The 20,787-nt window shown below is 34.4% G+C and overlaps 1 protein-coding gene across 3 annotated transcripts in view; it reads right to left on the bottom strand.

The window, feature by feature from the left end:
• Positions 1-2,842: 2,842 nt before the first annotated feature.
• Positions 2,843-20,787, bottom strand: part of LOC105496641 (mitogen-activated protein kinase kinase kinase 7) — a 73,019-nt gene continuing 55,074 nt past the window's right edge. For 2 of the 3 annotated variants that reach the window (XM_011767173.3, XM_011767181.3), the window contains 4 exons: positions 12,954-13,059; positions 8,520-8,581; positions 7,718-7,833; positions 2,843-5,951 (listed from right to left, as the gene is read on the bottom strand). In XM_011767173.3, the coding sequence (XP_011765475.1) occupies positions 5,771-5,951; positions 7,718-7,833; positions 8,520-8,581; positions 12,954-13,059 (465 nt within the window). In that variant the 3' untranslated portion in view covers positions 2,843-5,770. The remainder of the gene's footprint in view (positions 5,952-7,717; positions 7,834-8,519; positions 8,582-12,953; positions 13,060-20,787) is intronic. The other variant, XR_011623535.1, reaches the window with a different exon arrangement.

Below are 20,787 nucleotides of genomic sequence, written 5' to 3'. Positions count from 1 at the left end.
TGTGGCTATCCATTATACAGATGTTTCCCAGCCTCTCTGCAGCTAGGAGTGGCCATGTGACTACGTTCTGGTCAAAACATAAGTGTAAATGATGTGCACCTTCCCAGTTCTTATCCTTTTCCTCTTCCCTTTGGCGGCAACACAGACGTGTAGAATTATACTATTTTAGTTTTTTATATGAGAAAAAAAGAACTGCTAACTTGTTTCAGCCATTATTTTGGGCAGCAGCCAAACTTACATCCTAGTGAATATAGAGAGATAGTGAACATGGTCTGAGGCACTGAGGTTAAGGAATTTTCTGATACGGATAAAAAAGAAAGTACAATAGGAAGAAATGTTCGGTGTAGGCCAAGGAAATCTATACTACTTCCTCAGTCCTCCTAAACATAAAACTTGGAACCATGAATGCGAAGATAGTGAAACTGAAATCTGACTACATAATTCTAAGAATGTACTAATAGTATCACGGGCCCAATGTACAGAAGTAGATCTGCTTTGTAAGCATATAATTCATCCATTTCATATGCAACTCAGATAATATTCTCAGGATACATGCAAAAGGAACAAGAGTGGTGTCAATTTTTCTAAGTAAGATGTCAATTTTGGATAGATATTTAGTTAACGACTTTTGTAGGAAACTGATTAAAAGCCAAAAGGGTTCTAGAGCATGTGATGAGGGAATACCACCATTAATTCTACAACCTAAGTCACACCCATTTTCAGGTTTCTTCAGTCTCTTAATTTGAATTTAGTAAATGGGCCAATCAATGATTAATGTAATCATTCCAGTAATAACTAAAGAAGAGGTATCCACAAATAGAAACAGGCAATAAGTCTGAAAAGTAACTGCATTTTGTAAGTTACTGTTGCTTTTCAGAGGATAAATATCCAGCATTTACTCAGTAATTTCTGGTGCTTTCAAAGCAATAATCCTGCTGCTATATGGCACTGATAAGATATCATTAACCATTAAATTAAAGGAAAAGGAAGGCCTTTCATGACTTGGAAATTTGAAAGTACCATGACACTCAAATAGAGTTAAATAGCCATTCATTTCTCAAAAAAGCTTCATTGAAAAGTGGACGTATGTATTTTGGAAGACTCAAGTTATGCATAACACAGATGCTACTGATTTAAAGGCTGCCTAAAGTAACTGATGGGCAGGTCATTTAAACTGAAGTTCTGTTTTGGTGGAACTGCATGGCAGGGGGTGTTGGAACCTCCAAGATCAGTGTCTAGTCATGGATGGAAAAGGAGCATAGGGCCTGGTGTTAAGCGTTATATCATCTGCCAATGCAAATATTATTTCTATGTGCATCACCATATCAGGAAGGACCACTGACAACATCTGTGTAAGACAGTGTCAAACAGTTTTACAAAGACTTATCTTCACTGTTACTGAAAATACTGTTTTGCAAATTGTTCTGTGGCATAACAACCAACCTAGTCTTTCCCGGGATTTTGAGCAAACAGAAAGCAGCTGCAACTTAAAAAAATAAAGAAAAGAAAAACAACAGATTTAAAATTCCTCTCAAAGGAATTACAAAAACTACTCAAGTGGGGGAAAAGGCTTAAGCAGTAAAGCGTACGTATTTTAGGATTTCATTTATGTAAAACTGTAGAAAATGCAAACTAATCTATATTATTAGAAAGCAGAACAGTGGTCGTCTGGGGACTGGGGTGAGAGGAGGGCTCAACTGCAAGGGGCAAGAGGGTACTTTTGGGGGTGGTAGACATACTGAGGATGTTGACTGCTGGTGTGGTTTCCCAAGTGAATATATAAGTCAAAACTCTGTGAGCAGCACACTTTTACTTAAATGCTCACCAAATTCTGAGGTGATTTAGCTTTCACATTGACTTATTTGGCAGGTAGGATATCTGCATTTTAAAAAATTGGATGCAGTTTATCATACATGAATTATACCCCAATTTGAAACCATGCAGATCTCCCACCTGCCAAATAAGTCAATGTGAAAGCTAAATCACCTCAGAATTTGGAGAGCATTTAAAATTACAGCATGGCAAAGTTGTTTAGATAATAGACTTGGGTTTTAAAAGACACAGGGGTGGGTCTCAGTGTTGGCTTTGTTGCTATCTATAGAGCGGTCACAAAGCCCCTGCATCTTCTAATTATGTTATCTCGTTCTCTTCCTTTGTTTGCCATTCAATCTAAGATTTTTCCTATGCTTTCTTTGCATCATGGACTAACAGTGGCCACGGCGTCCCCATGCATGAGATTCTGCCTGAAACAGATGATGATGGAAAAGCAGACTTAGGCACAAGTCTTAACCTTTAGGAGCCTATTTTCCCATCTGTAAGATGGGAATACTATCTAACTACTGTGACTGAAATGGACATGTAACTTGGTATTGGTAATAGCAGTGCAGTTTATAATATATGATAAACAAATATTTATTAAAAGAATGAGCAAATGAATGGATGGATTTACTTAAATGAAGGTAGAGTTTATAAGAATGTGTGCATATGTTTAGGTTGGAAAGCCAGCAGGTTGATAAAGGAATGAAATACCTAATTTAACTTAGAAATATTCTAAGAAAACAGCTTTCTGATGAGAAGAATCACTTAGCGATATATGACGTGTTGTGCTTCATACAAATTAGGACTCACGAAATTGTGAAGAGCTCCATTTAACACAAAACGTTGAAATGCAAGAGATGATGTGTTAACCGGCCAATTACCCAGCCTCTTAAAAACCCTGATTGTCGTACAAAAGTGCCATTTCAGTTTTGACTAGATTCTGTGTAAGGTAAACGCGGTGCTACAGCAGAACACCTCACAGCTCATTTGCTGATACAAGTCATTCACCACTTTTACGTACCACTTTAGAATAGTAATCTGAATTTTATTAAAAACAAAAATAAATCTAAAAAGCTTCCTTCAATTACAAGTATGGACAAGAATTTCTGCATTACATCATTTGACATAAAATGTTCTGAATGACAGAAGTAGAAGGAGAACTTACTACCATTTGAAGACAGGAGTTGAGCGCTGAAAACCACACACATTTATAGAAAGAAACCAAAGTTTCACAGGGAAGACCTGTGATCTCTGGCTACAGGAGCTGAAATTAGGAACATGAAAGAAACTTGAAGAGAGAAGACATTCAATACTCTAAAATACTTCAGCAAAAATAGTCAAACATTTGTAAACAACTTTTAACAAATCTTTATACGCTGTGTTGCTATACGGTAAATATTCTTAACTGATTATCATTCAACTCAAAAAAGTGATTTTTATTGCTCATGAATACTTCCCACTAGATTAGATAAAAGCTTTCTTTCTTTCCCTGGAGGCAAGAGTAAAATGTAATTAGGGCTTACTCAGTGATTGTTTTTGAATTTCTTAGACTGCAGCATTCCAGCCACTTGCTTGGCTGTTTGCGATTTCCACCCAAAAAAGGAAGGTCAAAATAAATTGTAAAACCAGAGCGAATAAGTTTGGCTCCTTGTTAACATTTTTATTTGCAGGTTTGATGGATAAGGACACTGATGAAACTGGCTGTGGATTTTAATTATCCCCGGTATCTTTTTCTCCCATCTCCAGGGATCATCAGGACTTAAAAGCATGAAATTGACAACACAACTACTTAAAAACAGAGTAAGGCTGAACTGTACTCAATTGTCCAGGGCAACTACAGTACTGAAAATCCCAAGGAACTTACTGTAAACAAACAAGCAACTGTTCAACAGCCTCTTGCATTTGGTACCATGACTAAATCTACTATTTTCTTCCATTTAGCTATTTGGATATTTTTATGAAATGACTACAAGTAAAAACTGTAATAAAATTTCCCTTTAAGTGTGTTATGATACAGCAAAACACATCAATGACTAGAAATAAAATCTGAAATCTTGAATGCTAAATCCTAATGGCAACATCAAGCCTTAGCATTCACGCTTGGATATCTCGTGCTCTGAGATAAAAGGCCTCTTTAAAGCGACTAGGTCCCTTTCAGTGGAGTGACATGTACATACAAGCAACAATGCTATGGAGGAGTCATGCTTTATCCTAGTCTACAGTTATTTTCTCTGCCGATTTTATTTTACTATTACTATGCTGAACCCAATATCTGTTTCAGCTAGGTAATCAAATTATTTGGGAACAATAACACTCCTTTTATTTAAATTAAATGATAGAAGACATTTATTTCCGGGAAGCTTTCTAAAATAGCTTTTGAAGAAGCTAAAAATAACAGTTTAGTACAAACTGTCCTTCACCTGTATTGCTTGTATACACAAGGAATTCATTATAAAACTCAGTGGTAGGAGGAAAAAATAATGGAAGAAAAAGTTACCTGCTTTAGCATTTTAAAGAATTGTTTTGATAACTTCTTAGATCTTGCTTATCTGAAATAGAGCAAAAACTGCAATACGGTCATGACAGAATTCTAATAATCACAGCAATTAATGCCTTCATTTTGAACTTTTTCTTCCTAAAACATTAATGCTATAAAAATCAGATTGATGACATCCTTGTTTGAAAGACACCTTGTATTGGTATCAAAATGTGACTTATTTTAACACCAACTGAAAAAATATAGTTTGCATAGTCTATTATTTCAATGTCATATTATTATTAAAGTTATTCTGAAGGTTTTGGTAGCAAAATTACTGGTAACAATATAAATACTCTGTAAGTGTTGAAATTATTTTAAAAGTGTAGAAAGGCAGCAGGCATTCTATGGGATTGTAAGGAAAATCAAATATTTCAATATCCAGGATAGTTAGGATACTTGTTGAATTTATATTTACTTTTTTAACTTCCTTCTGATTTGCCTGGTTTATTCCTCATTTGGTATCATAAAAAGAAATTTAAGCCCAAGCCTTTTTTAGCTGGAGCAATAATTTCCATTTTCCATTATTTTTCTTCATTTTTTGTTTCAAATACATGAGAAAACAATCCAAGAATCATTGCAGGAAGAAATGATCATTTAAGCTCAATCATGTTCTTTTGCCTTTTAATTTCATTTAAGAGATTAATATTAGTCATAAAAGCTTTACAGTTTCAACACACATACACACAATCACAGAATTAAAAATCTTTACTCCTTAAAAAAAAATGAGTTCCATTTTGTTCAATGTATCACAATCAAATCTTAGTCTAACAAAATCCGGTAAAACTGCTTTCATTAAATAGAGCAGCTGCCACTTACCTTTACATATTTTACGGATGGAACTGAGTTCAGTACTGATCCAAGGATGCTGGCATCAAAGCCCTTACACTGAACTATCCCCAAAGATTCTGTATTTCCATAATATACCACCAATCACTCTAAATTTATAATACCCTGTCTTTAACTTGGTATATACCATCTTTTGGGAAAAAAATTATTAGTATTTTGAGATGAGATACAAGAATAAAGTCATTCTTGAGGTTCCACCTCTAATATGAAAAAATGGACGATGTTTGCACATAGCAGCTAGTTTGATACCTCCTGTTCTGTTCTGTTAGGCTAGCCTTCACACAATGAGCATGCATATACAGCCACAGTTCACCGCATCTGTTTTGAAGTTGCAAAGTGCTGCTCATTCAAGTCACAGATGCTACCATGTTATGCAATGAAACAGTAAAATTGTATGTCCACCATGAGAAAAGGAAAATAAACAATGAAACAAATGCAGCAATATAGGCAGTTGGCATTCAGAACACGCCAAAAAGCTAACACTCATGAATTGTCATTTTAAGGTTTTCCTTTCCTTAAAAAAAAAGTCTTTCTTTGCATATTTCAAAATGTAACGGTCCCAGAGAATCATGAGGTGCCTTGTCGTTTCTGCTGCTGACTTCTGATGACCTCTAGTTGTTTTTTGCATTGCTGGTAGTAAGTAGAAAGGCTTTTGTTTTCATCTAAAAGCTTTTTATGTTCCTGTACCAGGCGAGATGTATTTTGCTGGTCCTTTTCATCCTGGTCCAGTTCTGCAACTAGTTCTTGCCTACAAACAAATACCACATAATATTACACATGATGGAAAAATTCATACCTTACTGGCTGATGATGGAAGCTCAATTAATGAGAATTTTTATTCTGGGTTTATCATTTTGCATCTTAGGTACACTGCTCAAGCATAATTATGGACTGGGGTAGAACTCTCATCTATTTCTAGTGTAATCATACAAATATCATAATCCTTTTATTAAGTAACTGTACTTGGATAAATAGTGAAGCAGATAAAATGGTAAAATAAAAGTTTCAGAAAATTTCATTTTCTATCCTCTTTTTGTATAGGAAGGATGAAAAAAGGCTGGGAAAGGTTCTATCTGGCTATGGGAAAATATCATGAAGTTTTTATCATTCACATTCTACTTTTATACTCATTCGCATTCTGAAGTCACAATCCTACTTAACTATAGTAGAGAGTGGTAAGCTAACAGAAAATTTGCAAGCTAATTAAAATAAATGCTATCGAATTTAAAGCTTTTTCCCATTTTAAAGCAGTGAGAAAAATTACAAAGTACCACTTCTTTTAAAACACTTACATTTGCCAGCATTTTCAGGAAAGACCCTCATTCTTTTATAGTCTGATAAACTTATTTAAGTCCCTTTTATTCGGGAACTATTAAGTATTCCCAAAAAAGATGCATCTTTAGGCATTTCCTAAAGTGAGGTTACTGGATATAAATGAATAATTAATAAAAGGTCCTTAAGCAAAATAATTACCTAATACTATTTCTGAAAGTATTTAAAATTAATTAAAACTGTCACAGTTTTCACAGCCAACAGCCTACTCTACCATTTGTTTTTTCCAGCATAGAATTCTTCTTTCAAATGATTAAAGTATGGCAAAAGTATAGGTTAAATACGTGAAATAAGAAATCGAGCTTTTTCAACATAAAGTGCCAGCAGTTCCATAATTACTTCTACGATTTCCAGACTGTAGTATTTAATTTCCTATTTAGGCTTACCTTTCAAATACTAGGTTGGTTCCATTTAAATCACTGTATCAATAAATTGTGATAAAACAATCTATTCTCTCTTTGTTTTTGAAGCACATACAGAAAGCTTTTCACAAATTTAGGAAAAAAAACTTTCATTTATTTAGATTAAAATTAATGAAGGGAATCCTATTATCATACATATATAAAGTTGCCAAAATTTTTTCCTTAACACTTCATTTTAGTTACCACTAATAATTTAGTTTCCTAAGTATAAAACTTTCTGAAGGTCATGCTTAAGAAAACTGAAGATACATACATATTTAAGAACTGTGAATGTAGTAGTAAGGAAATTAGACTGGATTTCTTTAAAAAGGGAGGAAGGCAGTTTCTATAACACCTTAGAAAAACACTCAGTTATGAAATACAGTCTTTTAATAAGTAATCCAATCCTAAACATACACTTGGAAAAAGTGTATCTACAAAAATGTTTTTAAGATAAGGCACAACTGAATGTTAGTAAATCAAATTATTTTATCTATGTACAAGAAAACAGTAAGTCTTTATACCAATAAATCTAAACAGCTCTGAGAACATAAAACAATGGGTATAGAGCAACAGTTTATTTTCCATAGCACTAATATGATATAGTCAAAAGGATTGAGTTTTGCATTAAAAATTTTTAGTAAAAGGGTGCTTAAAGCTTAAACAAGTTGAAAGTATACTTAATGACTAATTCTAAAAACTACGTTTTCATTGCACCTTATCATATTTTAAACTCAAAATACTAATGTATTTTTATTTTTATTCATAAAAAATAACTTACTTTCTCTGTAATAACAATGCAATTTCTGTTTGAACTTTCATATATTCTTGTGCCATTTTACAATGCTGTTCAAACACTGCCATAGATTCTTTGGAGTTTGGGCACGGTGCTAGAGGCTGAAAATAATCAGGAATGTTAAAACATAATTACATCAAATTTCAATATCTAGCTGAGAGTTAACACAGAGACTGTGATATATTTTTATAGCACTAAAGCAATGATCTTTTAAAAATAACTGTTAAACCATGCCCTAGAAAATCTCAGGGTCCTTTTGTCAGAGTTAACTCAGCATTTAAATTTACTCTTGCTGTTTTAACAGTTTGTTACAGAGAACCATGATTGTTGGAGTTGTAGTCTCTGGTATGACATTTCAGGTTGCAAACAGGATCAAACTAAAAGATGTTTATAGACCTCATACTCATGAGGAGGCACTGAAGTATATTATTTACATTTTCAGTCACTACGAACACGAGAATGTATCACAAATGTATTAGATAGAAATAAACCTATGAGTTTTGTTTTAATGCACTAAAATTAAACAGTGAAAATGTAACGCTTAGCAGTACTAAGGAAAGATACTGGAGGATTTTAAGATGACTGAAAAGAATATGAGTCTGCCAATTTAATGTTTAATTAACTTAACCAAAAAAATTGTTTATTTTGATTTGATTCTAAAAAGTTTAAGAAGGCCAACTAAAAGGATAAATTAAGGACTATAGAATGATGGGTGGCAACACAATTATCAGCTTTAAAGTCTCTAAGAAGAAAAAAGTCAGCTTCCAATGAGAAAGTACTCCTTTACCTGTAGCTGGTGATCCAGTGTAAGATAAGCCATTGGGATGGAGTTATCTGATCCATTGGTATCTGGAATCAAGCAGGTATTTTATTCATTTTCTGTCACAAATAGTTATAAATGAACAGCAAGAAAGCATGAATGAAATGCTTTTTTTTCCTAAAGTAAATATTATGTAAATTAAAAGTTATGGCTATTGGTAATGGAAGAGTCTGTTTCTGAATTCTAAAGGTTAAAAAAAGGATATTCAATTATCAGATATTAGAATGCAATCATATTCTCATATCTATAATTTAAGTTGACTATAAACTGAATAGAACACAATATATCAGAGCTTCTAAGCTCTGAGTTAATTAAAAACAAAAACAGTGATATGAGACCTTTATATTTTAAATTCAGTCTTAATTGACCCTATCTAATCAAACCCCACATCTCTTTTCTTTATCATGCTAAGTTTATTTTATAGAAGGCTATGTCAACTCTGTTAATATCCATGTTCCTTAACAGGGAAAGGGAGAAAGCAGAGATACATTCTCTTCCAGAGGATCACTTTCAATTTATATAGGTTATAATGTGACCCCCACCACTCATCTCACCCTTCCTAGTGAGAATCACTGCAGAAAATGAGATGTTGGTGATGAGAGTGTATTACAAATATGAACAGTAAGGGACCAAAAAGAGGATGAAACCTGTGGCTCAATGTCATGCCCAAAACAGGTAAGTTGATTAATTCAAACAACCAGTCAATTTTATAAAATTATTTGAATAGAATGCTTTTGTTTATATTTCAAAAGAGGTAAAACCGCCATACAACTTGACTGAGATGCATGGGATAGTCTCTTCTCAACATTAATGGTTACGTAGAACAGTTCCAGAAGTAAGCAGAATAACTCTGAAGTAATATAGAATTTTCTACTTCAGAAGTAGTTGCTTTCCCACTGTTAGTAGAGAAAAAATGAGCTAAATGAGTGAGCTGTTCAGCCTTTTTCTGACGAATAACTCCTTGAAGGAGTGGTGTGGATAAAGGCAAGTCAGGATGACAGCAGATGCACTGTATGCAATCCAAAAAAACTCAAGATGGGTTGCTGGCTCAGTAATCTTCCAATTTATTGTTAGCTGATATTCCAGTTTTTTTTCTCTTTTTTTGCTTTTTTTTTTTTTTTTTTTTAAAGCCACTGAGAATGTGCTTGCAAGAAACTCCAAAAGCTAATTAGCAAAATCAGACCAAATGAGATAATACCTGTGAGGAACACCATGCAATGCTGGCGTATATTAAGCACTCAACACATGATGGTAGTTATCATTATCATTCATATTAAATGGAGAATTAGAAAGAAAGAACAATTTAAAACAGTATAGTATGAATTGCATATTGAAAAATAATGTTTATTAAATATTGGAGGGCAATACAGAAAAACAGTAGAGACTTAAGGCACTTACCATTAAAGCTCATACACAGTACTAACATAAATGTGTGTTTTTCTGAAGTGGCTCAACAAGAAATACACTTAATTTGTTATTTCTCTGACCAACTCTCCTCCCACCCCAACAGTAGTTTCAAACTATGCTCCCACATAAATACTGCTTTCCACAAAACTAAAACTGATTTAAAACGACTGATTTCCTTCTGATTTACTAGAAAAATTTAAGTGTCTTGAAAAAGTTTCCTCAATTTAAGATTTCCATTCCTATTATTCTTTCTTAGATCACTGATACATTATCTATCTCATTATATCAGCACCCTGTATCTGATATGTATTTTAGAATTAAGTATAATGCATCAATGTTGCACGGTATTCTGAGAGTGGGAAAAAAGTCCAAGGATTGTGTTATTCAAATAATTAAAATCCTTCTATGGTGGGGAACTTAAGGTCCTTCATTGAATTTCATCTTCTCTCTAAAACAAGTAAGTGGGATTTCACTTTCTCACTTTCAAAGTAAATTGAAATTGAACTTCCAGTCCCTACTAGCAATAATTGGTCAAAGATTGGAAGATTATTTAATGAAAGTTGTGTGTGTGTATGTGTGTGTGTTTCAATTGCTAATCAAATCTAATTGCTTCTCCTGAATGTCAAGGCACATGTCGGTTTGGTTAAATTAGGCAAACTCTCTTTTCTGACCCTTCAAACACAACACTTGTTACTATCTCATATTCTTTGAGTATGCATTCCCTTCAGTGGAATGTTGCCTTCTCCTTTCTGCTTTATGACTAAAGAACAAGTCTCATCATTTTATGAAAAGGTCAGAGACCATGCCAGGTCTTGTTTAATTGATTTCTCTTATAACTATCGAAACACTCAGCTTGTACTATAAATTTAGTAAGTTATTATATAGTATAAGTTTATTTTTAATGTGTCAGTATTATGCCTCTAACCAGACTGCAAGGAATGGGGTCATGCCTTATACTTTATATTAATACATCTTCACAAACTACTAAGCACAGGTGAAAATTCTTTAGTGAGTTTCCCCCTCTGCGGCTCCCTCTATTGTGCGTCTAGATATCTCTCTCACTAGATCCTCTCAGTATGTGTATCTTTTTAAACACCCATTATATTATAAATAGGAACTGAAGAGCACTCATTATTGGCTAGGATTATTAAATTGTTTTGCTCTTTAGCTTTCTCTGAAAATATGCAAAAACCTCTCAAATTAAAAAAATTTAATTAGGTTGTTTTAACTTAGGTTTACACTCTTAATTTTTTCCTTGGTCAGTGGGCCTGCAAAGAAAGAGACTTTACCTATCTGTTCCCTAATTTAGGGTTCCCAATCTATTAGCTTGGCTATCAATAGTTTTCTTAGAAATACCGCAAAGCTGAATTAATTATAAACTTAAACCAGAGCATCCATTTTCAAAATGTATTCAAAATTATAGCCACACATTTGCAATATATTTCGAGGCAAAGACAAAATTCAACTGATATTGCAAATTATCTCTAGCAATTGGTATTTTGTGGTGTTTCTAGGTACAAAAAAGCAACAGTGGGACAGGAGTTGGAGGGTAGAAGCAACACATGAAGCAGAAATGTAGCAGTTATGTGAGACAGAGGCTTAAACATTTTTTATTTTACCCCCATGAAGTCACAATCTGCCACACTGTTGACTGGCATATATAGATTAGTATAGACTGAAGACAGGAGGCTCTGCTGAGTTGAGTACCAGACCTGGGCAAATGCTGTAATGTCAGGGAGCGTACTCCCTTGCCAAAGGGTTCAGAAATCAAAAAGAGCTGCTGTCACATGAATGTTAATGATAAAATTGGGTAAGAGCATTTCCCTGTCTACCACTGGGGAGGAGCAAGTCTATAATGAATTCTATACATGTGCTGCATAGTGGTGAATGCTCTGGACAGTCCTAGGTTGGGCTGTGCTAGGGGTGAAACAGGAGTTTTTGCCACCACTAAATTTAAACTTCCTAAAACTGGAGAGTACACCCTGGCTAAACATAGTTCTATCTTACATGACACAGAGAAAAACCACCCAGTTAATTTTTTAAATTAAATTATAAACTTGACCAAACCACATCAGATAACTATAAATACTTGAGTTGTATTTTAGTTTGTAAAGGCAGAAAGCTGACTTTTAAACTTCAATCTAATTGCTACTATTAATAACATAGTCGATCTTATATAAAATATCAAATGCTTTAATTTTCCAAGGGCTTAAGAGATCATCTTTCCCTTCATGACTTAATATAATATAAATAAAAAATTTCATAAGTACACTTAAAAACATTTATCAAGGTATTCTTTTAAAGTTAGAGGAAAAATTAATTCTACTGTGGCACATCATTTCCTGTTTGCCCATACTGAAACAGTGCCATCACTACCTTTAGGCAGGTAGACATTAATACTAATATTGTGACCAGTTAGTTATTCATGTTGGGGAGCTTTAATAACTCTTCACAGGCTTCTAAAGGTCTAATAGAATATTTGTATAACTGAAAATGGGGTCTCTTATCAGTTAAAAATAATTCAAAAGGTCAACGGTCAGAATTTTTTTCACCTTAAGGTACATCTTATGTCCTTAGAACAAAAGACTGAGAGGAAGATGATAAGGATGATTTTTACCATTCTCCGATTTTGGTTACTGAAAAAATAATGACTTTACTACTATCATCTAGTAAGATGCATCTAGTAGGAAAATCACAGGCTGAAGTATCAAGAATTCAATATGCTTTGCAACTGGAAAAAACCCCAGACAGATGATCTTTAAAATACATGTTTAGTATCTGGATAAAAAAAAATACAGAAGGCAAGGCAGTCTCTGTCTCTGTATTCAAAATGGCATTTTAACACGTATTCCTAAATAGTTTATTTCATATAAAAATCTAAACAGCAGTATAATGCCTGCCTTTGTAAAAATTAAAGCAATGACATGGTCAAATGAAAATGAATATAAACATGATTGACTGAACTTCGTAAGTATGAAGAAACAGACTGGTCACCTGTGGAATCATCAGGGGTCCATGGATGACTTCGAGTTGGCTTTTCTGAGGTTGGTCCTGAGGTAGTAATCATTCTGACACTGGGACTGGATGACCTACTGCTCACCTACGACAAGAAGTGACAGGAGAAACAAAATGTGATTTTTTGATCAAAAAATGAGAACGTTTCCATTAAAAGGCAAAGAAGAGACTTAGAGATCTCCAAAAAACTCTTGTAAACAACAAAATAAATCCTCTCTTATATGTATGTAAAAATTTATATGCACTCACACATGATACCTCTTAAAAACTGATGAACTTGCAAGAAACTAAGAAATACTCTGAGATTAGAAACAAAACAAGATCAGGAAACTAGCAAGTGCCTAAGCTGACAGCCCTGGGAATTTCAACTGAACACCAATGGCCTAGAGCTACTGTTTTCATAGGATGCTGCACTCAGAGGAATGGATCATAAAGCCTTGGGCCTTTGTAGGATGGAAGTAAGACTGCAGAAACCTCTGCTTAAAGCTAAAGCTCAGCAAAGGCTTCATTCTCAGAGAAAAGGTCACACAACTAGGGGAAAAAAATTTGTCCTACAAAAGCGGACAGGAAATCAATTTGTCTCTCTTGGGTTAGTGGCTCTGGGTGGAAGGGAGAAATGTATTAACTGTGAATCCACAAAAAATTTCCAGTTTGGATGCAGATTACAACAAATTCCAACCACAACAAATCTCAAGCATAAGAAATAGGAAGAAGCTCACAAATTGAGTTCAACATGGAACGTATACATTCAAATTCTAGGAAACAATCAATAGGAGATAGAAAAGCAGCCAGAAGAAAGTAGAACAATATCTTCGAAGTACTGAAAGAAAGTAACTGCCAGTCTAGAATTGTCTAGCCAACAAAATTTGAAGAATGAGGCCAAAATAACATTCTTAGATGGGCAAAAACTGAGTTTACCTTCCATACATTTTTACCACAGAAATTTTTCAAGCACATATTTTTGGAAGAAGAAAAATTTTACTTGATGGAAGGATCAAGACACAATAAGGAATAGAGATAAACAGAAAATAAATCTACACACTGAAAACATTCAGTGATGGAAACAGTGAATTTATAGTAAGTATCAAACAAATAAATAAGATGGCACTAAAATTATAAATAACAATAGCAAAAGCATGAAGAGCACTGATTTAAAAATCCTTGTATTGTACAGATCTTTACTAGGTTGGGCATGAATGTTAAAATTTGAAAGGTATTTACAAAAAGTAGTAATATGTAACTCCCAAACCAGAAAGAAAACAATACAATTAAAAATAAATGTATTCAATTCAAAAGAAAGCTGAAAAGAGAAATAAGAGAAAACATAAGAAAGCAAACTTATCAGTAACCATAATAAGTGTAAATGAATTAAACTCTCCAGTTAAGATACTTAAAAAAAAATCAGATTGTCAGGATGAATTAAATGCTATTTATAAGATATATATCTAATTTACAGAGACAGAGAAAACAGAAAGTTACAGGATAAAAAAAAGAAAACCAGGCAAAAACTACCCCAAATAAAATACCTATATTAATATCAGAGAGAATATATTTTAGGGTGCAAAATATTACTAGAGAAATATGATAAGTGGTTCAATTCAGAATACAGCAATTCAAAATTTATTTTTTTAAAATTATTATTATTATTTTTTGTAGACATGGGTCTTACTACGTTGACCAGGCTTCTCTCAACCTCCTGGCCCCAAGTGACCCTCCTGCCTCAGTCTCCCAAAGTGCTGGGATTACAGGCATGAGCCACTGTGCCTGGCCAACGATTCCAAATTTATATGCTATATGTACAAATAGATAAATCAAAAAAACTGCAAGGAAAAAGGACACATCCACCATCACAGTGAGATTTGTTTTTAAAGACAAGGTCTTGCTTTGTTGCCCAGGCTAGAGTGCAGTGGTACCATCATAGCTCACTATACCCTCAAACTCCTGGGCTCAAGCGATCCTCCCAACTCAGCCTCCTGAGTAGCTGGGACCACAGGAACACACAACTGTGTCCAGCTAATTTTAAAATATTTTGTGGAGTCAGGGTCTTGCTATGTTCCCAGACTGGTCTCAACCTCTTGGCCTCAAGTGATTCTCCCTCCGCAGTTTCCCAAAGCACTGGGATTGCAGGTATAAGCTACTGTGCCTGGCCAACAATTCAAAATTTATATGCTGTACATATAAACAGATAAAGCAAAAAAACTCAAGGATGTACCCTCAAACTCCTGGGCTCAAGTGATCCTCCTGCCTTAGTCTCCCGAGTAGCTGGGACTACAGTTACATGCCATTGCACTTGGCTAATTTTTAAACTTTTTGTAGAGATGGGATCTTGCTATGTTGCCCAGGCTGACCTAATGGCTTCAAGAAATCCTCCCACCTTGGCATCCCAAAGTGCTGGGATTACAGGTGTGAGCAACTGTGCCCAGCCCCACAGTAAGATATTTTAATATTCCTCTGTAAATTATATAAAAGGAGATCGAAAAATAAAACATACACACACAGTAAAACTTGAACTCCATTAAAAAACAAGCTTAATCTAAACATAAGTGACTTTATGCCTAGCAAATGAAGAATACACATTCTTTTTAAGCATTCATGGGACACTGATGAAAACTGATTATGAAAACTGATTATGTACTAAGCTATAAAGCAAATCTCAAAAAAGTTAAAAACATTTCAGTATCATAATTTAATTACTTTTTATACTGATTTCAAAACCTTTAAAAATCTTTTGTTTTGAAAAACACTTCTAAATAATTCATTGGTCAAAGAAGAAAACAAAAGGGACATTAGAAAATACTTGAACTGAATTTTAACATGATCATGCTAACACTTGGGGATGCGACTAAAAGAGCACTTAGAGGAAAATATTTAACTCTAAATATATATATGAAAAAACCAGAAACACTGATAATTTATAAGCTAGAGACCTTAGTTAAAAAAAAGAATTCGCCTCCCAAAATGAAAAATAGTAAAAGATAGTATTTTGAAATCAGAGACAATACTATAAAAATGAACACATTCTTAAAAAAAAAAGTTTCCAAAATTCCTATACATTATAGAAAATACCAAGCACAGAGGAGGGTTTTACAGGTAAGTTCTATCAAACATTCAAGAAAAGGATTTTCCCAATCTTAAATTATCCTAAACAAAGAAAGAAGAAACTTTCTGACTCATTCTGTGAAGGCAGTAAAAATCAATACATAAGGACAGTGTGAGAAAGAAAGTTACAACTGAACCTCACTTCCAAAAAATAAAAATAAAAAAATAAAAATAAAAAGAGACACAAAAGTCATAATTTCTAAAAACTATATTAGCAAATATAATGTGGCAGTGTACAAGCAATAAAAATCATTAAAAAGTTTGGTTTATCCAACTTCGCAAATGACTGCAAAGGTCACTCATCTGACATTAGGAAATTCCATTAATACAATTCATTACATCAACAGATTAAAGGACAAAACCTCAACAGATGCAGAAAAAGCATTTAACATCTACTTATAAAAAATACATTTAACAAACTTAAATTCTATGTATGAGAAGATAATTTCTTTTTCTTTCTTTCTTTTGTTTTTTTGTTTTTTTTTTGAGACAGGGTCTTGTTCTGTTGCCCAGGCTGGTGTGCAATGGCACCAACACAGCTCACTGCAGCCCTGACCTCCTGGGCTAAGTAATCCTCCCACCTCAGCCTCCTGAGTAGCTGGAACCACAGGCTCACGGCACCATGCATGGCTAATTTTTTAAAAAAATATATTTGTGTAGAGATGGGGTCTTGCCCATGTTGTGCAGACTGGTCTCGAACTCCTGGGCTCAAGCGATCCTCCTGCCTTGGCCTCCCAAAGTTCTGGGATTACAGGTGTGAGCCCCTGTGCCCAGTGGGAAGGGGATTTCTTAATCAGATAAAAGGTATTTATAATATCTGGAAACATGATATATGACAGAATGTGGCACTGAGGGTTGGTGGGGGAATGACAGGGAAGGTCACAGGCGAGGAACACACAGGGACCAACCCTCACTGGGATTGTTAGTGTTCCATTCCTTAAGCTGGGTGGTGGGTTCACAAGTGTTCATTTTATTATTTTCATAACTTATATATTATATGCATTCTTATCTACATATTAATATTTCATATATTAAAACCTTTCAAATGATACAGAAACTAAAATGGCCTTTTTTTTTTTTTTTTTTTTTTTTGAGACGGAGTCTCGCTCTGCTGCCCAGGCTGGAGTGTAGTGGTGTGATCTCGGCTCACTGCAAACTCCACCTCCTGGGTTCACACCATTCTCCTGCCTCAGCCTCCTGAGTAGCTGGGACTACAGGTACCCACCACCGTGCCCAGCTAATTTTTTTTTTTGTATTTTTAGTAGAGACGGGGTTTCACCTTGTTAGCCAGGATGGTCTCAATCTCCTGACCTCATGATCCGCCCGCCTCGGCCTCCCAAAGTGCTGGGATTACAGGTGTGAGCCACTGCGCCCAGTCTCCAAAATGGATTTCATAAGGACTTTTTAAAAAGTCCTTGATGTGTTACTGAGTACCAAAAAGGAGACTTAAAAAGAACTTAAAAAGTACACAGAGTTATAGAAAATAAAACATAAAATAAATTCATGAAGAATCTCATATCTAGCTTTAACATAAAACACTCAAATTCAAGACTGCAACAAGTAAAACGAAATGCAATACAAAAGTACCTTTGAGTAGAATCCATCGTATGTGAGTTCTAATTATGCTGTAATATCTGCTTTAGATCACTTCAACCTCTCTTTATCTAGAGAGGGGTTGGGGCTGGGTTGAGAATGTGATGAGAAGTGTTCCATATAGTGCTAAAATTCTATGATTTCAGGCCTTGAAAACCCACAATGGATTCAGGATAATAAACAGTGAGAGGTACTTTGTTTTCCTCTCATTTTTTTAAAAATAATTTTTAATTTTTGTGGGTATATAGTAGGTACATATTTATGGGTCAGTGTATTGCTAATGCACATTTTAAAAAGAGAAACATGTTTGTGACATGTGACAATCAGTATCAGTTGTGAGAAATCAACAAGATACAGTAGAAGTAATAATTAGGTTTTAAAAATGAGAATGGATTCAGTATATTTAAAAAAGAGGCCACTGAACATTTGCAATATTAAAACAAATAAGTTGGCCCTAATACGAATTTCACAGTACTACTCCTTAAGTTTAAATCTTTTGCAAAACGATTCTTTGCTACATGTTTCTTTTTACCTTCTACTTTCCAAGAAACTCTTAACACCTTCTATGCATGCTTGTTTGTCCCCCTTGTCATTTCTAACAGTTATGAAACTAAGAAATATAAGACTCGCACTTTTAGTGCAAGTTTCAAAACTGTCTTTAGATCAGCATAGAGTTAGATTTAAATCCATAAACTAATAAACAAATCTTTATATTTTAAGAAATGTCTATCTCAATAAATAATATGCTAATACGTTTGTATAAAAAACTAAGGAAATATTTAAAAACAAGGCATAACTGTAGTTTTTGAATATGTGAATAATACAAGACACAAATAAGAGGAACACATAACGTCTGACAATTAACCAAAAAATTCAAAAGTAGTCTGTGGCTGAATTTATGTTACTGCTTGTAACCAACTACCAAAGAAGTTTTTATAGTAGCTATTTTTTAAAATCACTGATAAAATTCTAAGAGTCACAAATGCTCTCAAACTATTGAAACTCATTTAAGTTGCTCCTTCCTTTAAGACATTTACAATTACTTATTCTATCCCCACATTAACTGCAAAGTTTAAGAGATATAGGCAAACCTGACTTACTAAAAGGATTGGATATGAAAGTGGTTCCAAGAGTACAGAAACGCAACACAGCAATTTAAGGCAGCAAAAGAATACTAAGCCAAATTTAAACCGCAGGGGCAGTCTACCATCAGTAGACATGAACTAGAATTGGCCTTTGACCAGAAATTTATCCCTATATTTATAAAAAGGAATTGGAAGTTATTTTACAGACAAAAATAAGGCTCAGCTTTTAATATCTTACCTGAAAGACTAGGAAAATATTTTCATAAGTCAGGAATTTACGCCCAGTGTTATTATTTAGACTGACATTTAAAACCTATTTAATACCCTCAGAAATCTTAGTAGCTAAAATTATACAAGCACAAAACACAGAGATTAAATGATGACTTATATGATATTTTTGCTAAAGTAACTTCTCAATAATATAAATATTTTTAAAATGGGTATAAGTTGGTAATGTGGATTTCCATGGGTACTTTATTATGGTAGTCACAGATAATTAAATCTATACATGAAGGTTGTATTGAAAATATTCTTTCTAATCTAAAGGTCTGTAGGCTTGATCTAATTTTGGCTTCACTACAGTGTTTCATAAGGGAATTTCAGAATTTTATTATTCTTACATGGTCTTCTACAATAGAAAGGTGTCTATTCTCCAACAGAGGCTGGGCGTAATGGCTCACGACTGTAACCTAGCACTTTGGGAAGCTGAGGCAGGCAGATCGCTTGAGGTCAGAAGTTCAAGACCAGCCTGGGCAACATGGTGAAACCCTGTCTCTACTAAAAATAAAGTAAAAAAAATATTAGCCAGGTATGGTGGCACACGCCTGTAATCCCAGCTACTTGGGAGGCTGGGGTGGAAGAATCACTCGAACCCAGGAGGCAGAGGTTGCAATGAGCCGAGATCACACTACTGCACTCCAGCCTGGTTGACGGGGGGACTCTGTCTCAGAAAAAAAAAAAAGAAAAAAAAGAAAGGTGTCTATTCTCCAATAGAAAGGTATAGTATGAAGAAGGAATTATTCAAAACTATTATGTAAGTTTTTGATTTAGAGTTTAACAGAACATTTGTTTACACAAAAGGAGGTGCAGAATGAAGATGGACAAAAGTAGTATGATAAATCACATCCCTTAAATACGTAATAACAATGTATATTAATATCACTCAATATGCGACGAGACCTTTAAAGCAAATCCTTTCCATGATCCTCGACACAAGGTTTCCTTATGAACAGAAACAACACTGGTGGGTTTTACTTCTTTCCCTTTCCAAGTGCTATTTTCCTTTTGTTTCTGGATGGTAACACACTGTCATGAGAGCAAGGAAGTGGCGTCAAGAGCCCGGTGAGGCACACTGTGGAGAGGCCGGCATACAACATGGATTAGTATCTACTGTGTGCCCTGGTACTTTCACCTCTGTTAAGAACTCTGGGAGCTGGGTGTTATGGTCCCTATTTGTAGATAAGGGTGCAGAAGCTCAGGGAAATTAAGGAACTCGCCCAAAGTCACATATTTGACAATAAAAGTAGATTATAAGGTCCATATGGAAATGTAATATGTCCACTTCTCTAAATAATCATAACTGTATCATCTTGCAGTCATAATTTTCACTGATTGAAGCCCCCTCTAAGAGAATTCTTGAATATAGATCTATACTGAATACAATTCCAGAAGTGGTATTCAGGCATTTATAAGAATGTATATTGTTTTAGTGAAACACAGAATGGCTTACCCAGGTGTATAAAACATAAATTTGTGCGGTCGTCGGTAGAAATTTATTACCAAGATAGGTTAACCTTGCTCAATGATATGACACAGCTACAATTCATCATCACTTAACAACTATTTAAATAATTAATGACAATGCAGACTATTAGAAGCTAAAATACCCAAATGTAAGAGATCTAGGGCTATAACAGCATGCATCACATCTAGTTTCACATGCAAGATAGAACGATTAGAGTATAGAGTTTGTGTGCTTTGGAATCAGGTCTGGATACAAAACCTGGTTATAAGAATTACTGGCAGTATAAGGAAGT

This window comes from Macaca nemestrina, chromosome 5 (assembly GCF_043159975.1).
Source record: "Macaca nemestrina isolate mMacNem1 chromosome 5, mMacNem.hap1, whole genome shotgun sequence".
Classification (NCBI taxonomy): Eukaryota; Metazoa; Chordata; class Mammalia; order Primates; family Cercopithecidae; genus Macaca; species Macaca nemestrina.
This window is presented reverse-complemented; position numbering and strand designations above follow the sequence as displayed.